The sequence below is a fragment of the Sitodiplosis mosellana genome, unplaced genomic scaffold (assembly GCF_009176505.1).
Source record: "Sitodiplosis mosellana isolate CC-2019 unplaced genomic scaffold, AAFC_SMos_1.0 Smas_scaffold_6165, whole genome shotgun sequence".
NCBI classification, from domain to species: Eukaryota; Metazoa; Arthropoda; class Insecta; order Diptera; family Cecidomyiidae; genus Sitodiplosis; species Sitodiplosis mosellana.
The window spans coordinates 3,513,707-3,523,267 of record NW_022601406.1 but is presented as its reverse complement, the minus strand read 5'-3'; the positions used below and the strand labels follow the sequence as shown (position 1 = coordinate 3,523,267).

General features: G+C 37.6%; 4 protein-coding genes across 4 annotated transcripts; 3 read left to right on the top strand and 1 right to left on the bottom strand.

Annotated features, from left to right (window-relative positions):
• The first annotated feature begins 5 nt into the window (after positions 1–5).
• Positions 6–2,297, top strand: LOC129574552 (transmembrane protein 42). Its single transcript, XM_055456686.1, has 3 exons — positions 6–1,551; positions 1,628–1,783; positions 1,956–2,297. The coding sequence occupies exons 1-3, from the start codon at positions 1,420–1,422 to the stop codon at positions 2,109–2,111; spliced, it is 444 nt and encodes a 147-aa protein (XP_055312661.1). The 5' UTR covers positions 6–1,419; the 3' UTR covers positions 2,112–2,297.
• A 159-nt stretch (positions 2,298–2,456) lies between these two features.
• Positions 2,457–5,759, top strand: LOC129574549 (eukaryotic translation initiation factor 3 subunit B). Its single transcript, XM_055456683.1, has 4 exons — positions 2,457–2,842; positions 3,081–3,592; positions 3,690–5,049; positions 5,209–5,759. The coding sequence occupies exons 1-4, from the start codon at positions 2,740–2,742 to the stop codon at positions 5,295–5,297; spliced, it is 2,064 nt and encodes a 687-aa protein (XP_055312658.1). The 5' UTR covers positions 2,457–2,739; the 3' UTR covers positions 5,298–5,759.
• On the bottom strand, positions 5,746–7,684 carry LOC129574550 (U6 small nuclear RNA (adenine-(43)-N(6))-methyltransferase). Its single transcript, XM_055456684.1, has 4 exons — positions 7,496–7,684; positions 7,224–7,434; positions 6,494–7,157; positions 5,746–6,337 (listed from the first exon to the last, which is right to left on the bottom strand). The coding sequence occupies exons 1-4, from the start codon at positions 7,598–7,600 to the stop codon at positions 5,851–5,853; spliced, it is 1,467 nt and encodes a 488-aa protein (XP_055312659.1). The 5' UTR covers positions 7,601–7,684; the 3' UTR covers positions 5,746–5,850.
• A 39-nt stretch (positions 7,685–7,723) lies between these two features.
• On the top strand, positions 7,724–9,419 carry LOC129574551 (GDP-fucose protein O-fucosyltransferase 1). Its single transcript, XM_055456685.1, has 2 exons — positions 7,724–7,863; positions 7,954–9,419. Exons 1-2 carry the CDS (start codon positions 7,752–7,754, stop codon positions 9,057–9,059), a joined length of 1,218 nt encoding a protein of 405 aa, XP_055312660.1. The 5' UTR covers positions 7,724–7,751; the 3' UTR covers positions 9,060–9,419.
• Positions 9,420–9,561: the final 142 nt, after the last annotated feature.

The following is a 9,561-nucleotide window of genomic DNA, read 5'->3' as shown; positions in this document are numbered from 1 at the left end:
GCATTAACAGCTATCGCACAGCCAACAATACAGCAGCAGCAGCAGCAAAACACCATCTTTAAAATGGGGAATGAAATGAAAAAGCCGAACGATTAAAATGCGAAAATTTACTTTTTATTTGGCGTGTGATTAGAAGCAGGAACAATTTCATTGCGCTCCAATGAGAATGAATACTTAAGCCAGTTTAAATACTAAAGTGATGATGGAATGGTTTAATTTAGCTGGTCTTTTTTCTCCTCTCTTTCGCATAAGTATTTATGACACCAACAAATCCTATTTGAATTAAATGGCAATTTTTAATCCGTTTGAAACTTGGTGTACATTTTGATATGAATGGCAATTTTTGAAGGGTTGAACAGAGCAATTGCGTACCGACTGTGTTGGACAGTTTGCTGACGAATTATAAATTGAATTTTGTATGAAAATACGATTTCAGTTGGAGATGGCATTTTTGATGAAGCAATATGAGCGCCTTAATGATTCATTAATATTTAATGCCACAATGAGCTTCGCTTAAACGGTATTATGTTTGTTTTATTAATAATGGATGACATAATAAGCTTAAGTGAAGAATCATTGTCGAAAGGAAAAATTCAATCAACGTCGGACATGTACTCGATGTTTGTCATTAATTTCAAATCACTTTATTTTCCACATTTATTTCAATAATTCAAACGAGTGCTCGAACGCCATCTCTTGCACACAGAAACCACTGGGAAAGCAGTATACAGCTTTTCCAGATTGTGGACGTCGACAGAAGCTCCGAGATTTCTCGAATAGCACTTCCAAAGTTTCCGGAATTTTATGGAAGTTCTTTGAAAATGATCAAAACTTCAAAAAAGACTCATTGTCATATTACAAATTGTGAGAGACAAATTTTGGACATCCAAATTGTTGTGACTCTTGATAATGTCAGTTTCACAAAAAGAAATTTGGTTTCTGAACAGAAATGCTTGGAAAATGTTTCTCGATTCATCAAAATCGACGGAGAGAAATTGTTGAAATGGCAAGAACAATTCAATTCTAAATTACCAACTTAACAACTAGCATTCTGAGCTATTTCCTGATAATGCAAAAATTAAAACGTATTCCATTGATCAAAATATGTTGATTTCATTTGAAAAATTGTCAACATTTTTCCAATAATTTTCTGGGTCATATTTTTTGATTTATAATTTGCCATCAGACAATTTTTCAACCGAAATTCTGCACTAAGTTGTGTCAGTATTCCATTTTCAATAAAAATTTTTTTATTTTGAATCAAAAGTTTGAATGTGTTCATTTTGCAATTATCACCAGACGGAGGCACAATCACACACACACACATAGCTTGTGACGTTTTAACTAAAAAATGTCAATATTTGATAGAAACAAAAACATTGCATACTACATTGAACACTTAGGAAATTTGAATTTAATATGGATTTGATGCAATTGCCACATTTTGCTATTTTATCGGGTGTTTTTGGAACGGCAGCCAGCGTCTTTGGCAAATTCATATCATATTCAGATGAATTTATTGACAACATACCCGTTGATACGAGTCAAGCGGTAGGTGATTTTCTCGTTGAATTCAGGAAAGAAATACTTTGAACGATGAAGCAATTGAAAATTTTGATTTTTACAGGAATTGTTCTGGAGATGGTCATTGAAAGTGGTCTGTATTGGATTGATGGTTCTTTGTAATGTGTTTGTATGGACATTTTTTGTGAAAGCCCTTCATCAGCGAGGCGGATCGATTGTAGCCACAGTGACCAGCACAGCAACCAATTATTGTTGTTCGGTACGTTTCATACGTCGAATTGTTGTAATAACTGCAAATTCATTCAAAATCATGAACGTTCGATAGTTCCAACAATGTCCTGAACTAAAGCCATGCCAATAATTAGAATCAATTTCATTTAAATTCATGTTAAAATTCAATCCACCGGAATAATGCGTTAATTTCCTTACAGGCGGTTATCGGCAGCTGGATTTTTGGCGAGACAGTATCAAGTCTTTGGTGGCTCGGCACAGCATTCGTTATCACTGGACTCGTTTTTGTTTCACTAGGAAGCAATGATACCAACGATACAAATGAATCAAATCTTAATACGAAAAAAGATGAATAGATGGGTGATGAAATGATGCAAAAAAACACGAATGAAATGAGAGAAAAGAATGTGCTAGTGTTCATGTTTGAGAAACAATGAAATGTTCCGATGAGCCATTGTGTTTTTCTCTCCATTGATTCCACTGTCGCTGTACAGATTCCATAACAAGATAAATGTGATAAATAAATTATGAATCAAGCTGAAGTCATCATGTGTTTACTGTTTTTATCTTCTTTAATGAAACACATGAATTTTATCCAGCTGATATTATCGCGCCATCTATTGTACGTTAACCATCAACATGATTCCGTGCACGAAATGAATCGGAATAAAATACGCGTAGTCAACGTCAAGACACATACAGAGAGCGACACGCCGATGACATTTCGTACGACGCCATTTTGAAAACTCATACAGGCGACAGGCTTATACCTTCCGGTAGATTGAATCTGTCTCTTTCTTCATTTGGTACGTATCGATATCGATGCGGCATTTTTCTACTTTTCGTGGATAAAACAATAAAAAAAAGCCTAGCATAAAACTAGCATAGGATTTATTTCGGTTTGTTAAAAATTGGCTAGTATCAATTTTGTGTGTGAATTCAATTGAAAAATCAGCGGTGGATCGAACGAGCAATCCATAAAAAATGGCTAAAAAGCGAACCGACGACCGAAATGGTGAAAATGTGGAAGGTGAAGAGCCGAATTTCGAGGATCCAGAGGATTTTGTTGATGACATTTCCGATCAAGGTGAGTATTTGGACATTTTCCGAATTCAATTGGCAATTCGGTGTAGATGTGCAAAATGAAAATAAAAGTTGTAGTGCAAGTTAGAATGACAGCGTGGCATCGGTATAGTGCTATTGTGAAAGTGTCGCACACAGTGTGCAACTTAACCTAAAATCGCTGCATGAATGCAATGCAAAAAAAAACCAAATAAAAAAGAAAATTTGCTTCATTTTTCGTTGTTGTTTTCGTCTATTTTTAGAATTGTTGGGTGATTTGCTCAAGCAGCGTCCCAGCGAAACGGATGGCGTTGAAAATGTGGTGATTGTTGACAACATCCCAAAAGTGGATCCAACGCGTCAAGAAAAGTTGAAAACTGTCGTTCACAAGTTGTTCTCAACATGCGGTGAAATCACCAACGTATTCTATCCCGTTGATGAGGAGGGCAACACAAAAGGCTATTGCTTTTTGGAATACAAGAATGCGGAAAACGCTGAGGAAGCGGTGAAAACGTTGAACAACCATCGTTTGGATCGAAAGTTTACATTTTCCGTGAATTTGTTTACCGATTTCCAAAAGTATGAGCATATACCGGAGAATTGGTCACCACCAACACCGCAACCATACAAAGTCCAAAATGATTTGTACACATTCTTAACCGAATCAGATGCATACGATCAGTATTGTGTGGCTGCCGAAGGACCACAGAATGGTGTTCAAGTGCAATTCTGGCAAAATACATTACCTGAGCCAACAATATTGGAAACAAGAGAAGTAGGTTTTGTCTGATTTTAGCTTTGGCATCAAATTCAAAAACAAATTGATTTTTAAAATGACTGTTTTTTTCTCCTTCTGTTCATTCATTCAACAGCGTTTCACCGATACCTTTGTGAAATGGTCACCACTTGGTACGTACATTGTCACGTTCCACAAACAGGGTGTTGCCATTTGGGGTGGTTCAACATTCACCCGTATCAATAAATTCCCACAAGCTGGTACACAATTTGTTGATTTTTCGCCGTGCGAAAAATACTTGGTCACCTATGGTCCAACGGCAACCGGTCAAAAGATTATCATCTGGGACATTCGTACCGGTCAAGAGAAGCGTTCATTTGTATCGGAAGGTGGTTCAAACAATATGTCAATGTTCCGTTGGTCGCACGATGATCGTTATGTGGCTCGTATGGGTGATGAAGCAATTCATGTCTATGAGACGCCTAGCTTTTATTTATTGGACATGAAATCGATTAAAATCCCAAAATTGCGTAACTTCAGCTGGTCACCAACGGATAACATTATCGCCTATTGGGTGGCCGAACAGACCGATGTACCGGCCAAAGTGACACTTATGAAAATACCAAGATTGGAGGAAATCCGTAACAAAAATCTCTTCAATGTGGCCGATTGTAAAATCCATTGGCAAAAGAGCGGCGATTATTTGTGCGTAAAAGTTGATCGTTTCTCAAAATCTCGCAAAGATAAAAAGGATTCGGACGTTAAATTCTTGGGCATGTTCTATAACTTTGAAATATTCCATATGCGTGAAAAAGATATCCCCGTCGATTCGGTGGAAATAAAGGAATTGATTTTGGCATTTGCATGGGAACCGATCGGCACAAAATTCTCCATCATTCATGGTGAATCGAGCAGCGCTAATGTTAGTTTCTACGAAGTGAAAAAAGGACAAAAGATTAGTTTGGTCAAGAAATTGGAGAAGAAACAGTGCAGCCATCTGTTTTGGTCACCACGCGGTTCATTCATTGTGCTGGCCAATTTGACAATGGGCACCTTTGAATTCGTTGACGCCAATAATGATTTCATTGTGATGAACTCATGCGATCATTTCCGTGCTTCCGACGTTGAATGGGATCCAACCGGTAGATATTGTGTGACCGGTGTCAGTGCATGGAAAGTGAAAGAAGACAATGGTTATAATATGTGGTCGTTCCAGGGGAAAATCATGAAACGTGTACTGTTGAAGAGCTTCGTTCAATTTTTATGGCGACCACGACCACCAACACTGCTTAGCGAACAACAACAAAAGGAAGTTAAGAAGAACCTCAAGAAATACTATCCACAATTTGAGCAAAAGGATCGCTTACGTATGACACGTGCATCCAAAGAATTGCTCGAGAAACGGGCCACGTTGCGCGAACAATTTATGGAATACCGTACCAAACGGATTGAAGAATGGAAGGAACAGAAACAAGCTAGAATGGCACTACGTAATCGTAAGTTTCGAATTTTCATGACAATTTTTTTTCCCATTTAAATCACAATTTCAAATCGTCAAAGCATAAGCGTTTTCCATCATTTCGGTTTTGATTTCGATCTCGATTATTTTCTTTGTTTCTTCATTTCTAACATTCCTTTTTCCCTCCAATTTCCAGACTTGGATACAGATGAATTGAATCGAGACGAACTTGAAGAAGAAATTGTTGAAGTTTTAATCAAAGAAGAGACCACCATCATCGAGTAAAAAAACACACACGCTGGAACAACAAATATTTCGATCGATTCGTTGCATGAAATAAATAACAACAAAATAAGCAAAGGCGTGCATAAATCGACGGCATAAATTTATTTTTATTCTATTGCGTATTAAGTGAGAAAGAGAAGCTCTCATTAGTTAAAACTAAATAAAGGACAATTTTTTTTCTTTTGAAACGAAACACACAAACAAAAAGAACAACAACAACAGCATCAGTTAATGAGAAAATCACAAATAAAATCTTAGTGTAATTAAAACATTGAAAGTGTAGGAAAAGGGTGATCAGTGAATTGGATTTAATTGGAATTTGCCGCTTGACAGCAACACATTCATTGAATCCCACAAAATCATTTTTTTTACTATTTTGAAAAAATGCAGCCGACTCATTACAACAGTTCCATTTATAAATACAATATTAAACAATGTATAAAAGTAATTTTCTTGTAAAAATGTGTTTTTATTTCAAGAATAATTCTTTATTTCAGAAAATTTCATGATTTGGTTATTTTACCAAAATTTGGTACCAAATTCGTTGGTAATTTTATTGCGACCATTTATTTTGGATGAATTGTAACAGTTCATAGACTCCATTAAGGCTGGACGTGCCATTGAGATAGGTAAGTTTGACGTCAACGATGGCTTTGAGGTCATTGAGCGTCTTCGATTGAACGCTCACTTCAATGTGCAATAGAGGCGGTGAATCGCTGCTATTGATGATCTGCATCACTCGATCCACAACTGGAGTTTCATCGAGTTTAATACGCTTTGCTGGATGAGAATCGGTTTCCTCTGCCTCTTGTTTCACCTCTTCTGTTTTCACTTTAGTTTCTGGTTTCTCTGATTCATCCGTTCTTTCTGCACTTTGCTTCTCTTTGCCATCAGTGTTTTGATGTTCTCTGGCTTGCTGTCGTCGCTTTCGTCTTTGATTCTTCCATGAATCGGTGAGTGCAATAAATTGAAAGCGTGACCCTGATTCGATTTCCTCCAGATTCGTTATTTTTGTGTCGGATAATTCGCACAGAATTCGACTGGAAAGTGTACAAAAAGACGAGTTTTATTGTTGCTCTTTATGCAGAAAATAGCCCAAAATGGACTAAAGGCTCGATTTTTCAGTCAGAAAATTGCAAAAGAAGGGAATAAAGGTCCTTAGTAATGGCTCATTACATATACGGAATCATCATTACCATAGCTTCTTTGTGGCAATATCTGGATCGTCAACATCATCGGGTAGGAATCGTTGTGGTGATTTCGGTTGTGTCTGTCCAAGAACCGGTACAGTTCGTAAAAGTAAGTCATTTCGAAATGTCCAGGCGACACCCCATCGTTTGGTCCAGCCTTGACAAAATTCGCTAGTACAATAGTTTGTAATACCGTGACTCTTCAACTCTTGCATAATCGGTTGAATGCTCGTCTTATGGCCTAGCATTGTGGTAAACACATTGACCACTTTCTTGAACTGATTGCTTCGTTGCACGATCTTTTTAACGAATTCAACTTCGCCACCAGTGGTGGTCAATTCGCAACTGATGCCAGTTTTTGCATTGTTTGCTGGCTTTCGTTTGCTTGTCTCTTTCGCTGTGTCATCATCCGAATCATGGTCGTCTTTGAAAAATGGTGGATTACACATGGTAAAATCGAATCGTTCCCACTCCTTACACTGGTCAAGTGCATCGAATGGATCGTCCTTGGATGCACAGTCGATGACTTTAATACGTTCACTCAATCCATTTTGATCGACATTTTTACGCGCATAGTTCACACTCTCTTCATTCAATTCAATGGCAAACATGCGCCAATTCGGATTGGTTTGCACTGCTAACAATGGGTAAATACATGATGCACCACAGCCTGTAATGAATTTGAGAGAAAGTCAACATTTTAAATTTCAATTGAAAAACACGCCAAATATCTCACCGATATCCAGACCAATCACATTGTCAAATTTAAACGTTCTCACGATGTCTTCAATCCATAAAATATAGTTCAATCTCAGTGGCAACGTTGGCACCAATTGCTTTGGTGGTAAATGCACTGTTAATTTAAAATCCCGTTTCAACAGACAGGTCGTCAATGTTTTCAGTGCTGTTTCATCTTTGAAATCAATGTGAACCTTTCCTTTGTCATTCTGTACATTTGAAACATGTTTGAGTATGAAATTGCAATTCTAAATGAAATGTTCAACTCACCGTTTTGGTTATCGCTCGAAATTCTTCAAATTCATCGGCTAATTTAGCAAAATCGGCTGGTGTATTGTAAATATTACGCGGATGCATAAATTTGTTCAAAGCCATAGTGTTGTAAACCGCTTTTCGTAAACATTACGATCGAAATGTAATGTTTGAAGTGTCTTCTTTGCCGATGACAGTAGTGTGGCCATTGACGTGTTGTGCACAATGACGTGTTGTCTGTGTGTGATTGTTTCATTTCAAATGATGCTGAAACATGAAGCGAAACGGTTTGGTTTGTACATTTTTAATAATTACATCGGTGCTGGGACTGGTATCAGCGGTGGAAATTGATTCCAATGGCTACCTGGTGTTTTGTCCGTGTATGGGTAAGTTAAAGTAAAAATTAGCGAATAAAAATCACTCAAAATAAAGAATGGTTTGGTTAACCGGTGTTTTTTTTTGTCATTCATTTATAGGGCGTTTTGGTAATCAAGCGGATCAATTTTTGGGAACATTAAGTTTTGCCAAGGCATTGAATCGTACACTTGTATTACCACCATGGATAGAATTTCGACCGGGTGAACCGCGTTCGATCCAAGTGCCATTCAACCGATACTTCCAAGTGGAACCAATCCAAAAATACCATCGTGCCATTTTGATGCAAGATTTTATGGAGACAATAGCGGATGATGTATGGCCAAAAGATCAGCGTATTTCATTCTGTTACATGGAGCGCAAGAGTTTGATCGGATCGACAAAGAAGGATTGCTATGCAAAGGAGGGTAATCCATTTGGTCCATTTTGGGATGAGTTCAGCGTTGATTTTGTTAGTTCCGAGTTTTTCTCACCGTTGCATTATGATGTTTTGCATACACCGAGCCTGATTGATAAATGGCAACATAAGTATCCAGCTGAACAGTGGCCAGTGCTTGCATTCACCGGTGCTCCGGCCACATTCCCGGTGCAGAAAGAGAATGTTGCACTGCAAAAGTATCTCATTTGGACGGAAGAGATGCAAGCGAAAGCAACGAATTGGGTGAAATCCACACTGCCAAAGGGCGCCTACTTGGGCATTCATCTGCGCAATGGTGTTGATTGGAAACGAGCCTGTGAACTGATCGATGAAAGTCCAAAGTTATTTTCAGCACCGCAATGTGTTGGCTATCTCAACGAAAAGGGCAAGGCCACAATGGATATGTGCTTTCCATCGAAAGAGTTGATCATCAAGCAAATTAAACAGGAAATTAAAACATATCATGCGAAATATCCAAACAATGCGATTAAATCCATTTTCGTTGCATCGGACAATGACCACATGATTAGCGAATTGAATGACGCATTGAAACGGTTGAAGATTCAAGCCTTTCGCACCGGCGAACGGAATCCACATTTGGATCTGATGATATTGGAAAAATCGAATCTCTACATTGGCAATTGCATCTCATCATTTTCAGCATTTGTTATTCGATCTCGAAGTGTACGCGGTTTTCCATACGCATTTTGGGCATTCCAAGATCCTGCCATTGCCAGCATCAAACCCAAAGTTGAAACCACCACACATATTCTGCGAGATGAATTGTAAACATATGCAAAAGCAGTTGTAAATTCAAAATGCTCTGGACGAGAGAGAGTCTCTGGCTGAACGAACAAACGGCACGATTTGTACATAATTATCTCAAGTATTACCAAATTTTGAATTTAAACTCCATTCTCTCAATCGCTGCCAATCCAAGAATTTATTCGGATAAGCAATTCTACTATATTGAATAATTTTCGATTTTATGACTGAAATAGTTTTTTTTTTAAGATAAAAATCGATGAAATTACACAGAATTTTTTGAATAATAATAATAAACATTCTTCATTTGCATGGAAAATGGGTTAACATTTATACATACCTCAAAACCCAAGAATAACTGAATAAAAATTATTGATATTAAAACGTTGTGTTTCAATTAATGTTTAGATCATTTGGAACAGTCACTTTTTACAACCAGGAGAACACCACTGCAAATTAAAACTGCGATGGAAACACAATTGCAAATTAAAACCAGTATGTACCTACAACAAAGCCGTAACTGCGT

Bases quoted from the DNA above. Each gene is read 5' to 3' on its own strand.
- LOC129574551 (XM_055456685.1), top strand. From the start codon at position 7,752: ATGAAGCGAAACGGTTTGGTTTGTACATTTTTAATAATTACATCGGTG. The intron at 7,864-7,953 runs GTAAGTTAAAGT...ATTCATTTATAG, and splicing joins GGTGTTTTGTCCGTGTATGG to GGCGTTTTGGTAATCAAGCG.
- LOC129574552 (XM_055456686.1), top strand. From the start codon at position 1,420: ATGGATTTGATGCAATTGCCACATTTTGCTATTTTATCGGGTGTTTTT. The intron at 1,552-1,627 runs GTAGGTGATTTT...TGATTTTTACAG, and splicing joins CCGTTGATACGAGTCAAGCG to GAATTGTTCTGGAGATGGTC. The intron at 1,784-1,955 runs GTACGTTTCATA...ATTTCCTTACAG, and splicing joins CAACCAATTATTGTTGTTCG to GCGGTTATCGGCAGCTGGAT.
- LOC129574549 (XM_055456683.1), top strand. From the start codon at position 2,740: ATGGCTAAAAAGCGAACCGACGACCGAAATGGTGAAAATGTGGAAGGT. The intron at 2,843-3,080 runs GTGAGTATTTGG...GTCTATTTTTAG, and splicing joins TGATGACATTTCCGATCAAG to AATTGTTGGGTGATTTGCTC. The intron at 3,593-3,689 runs GTAGGTTTTGTC...TTCATTCAACAG, and splicing joins CAATATTGGAAACAAGAGAA to CGTTTCACCGATACCTTTGT.
- LOC129574550 (XM_055456684.1), bottom strand. From the start codon at position 7,600: ATGGCTTTGAACAAATTTATGCATCCGCGTAATATTTACAATACACCA. The intron at 7,158-7,223 runs GTGAGATATTTG...AATTCATTACAG, and splicing joins TGTGATTGGTCTGGATATCG to GCTGTGGTGCATCATGTATT. The intron at 6,338-6,493 runs GTAATGATGATT...TACACTTTCCAG, and splicing joins ATTGCCACAAAGAAGCTATG to TCGAATTCTGTGCGAATTAT.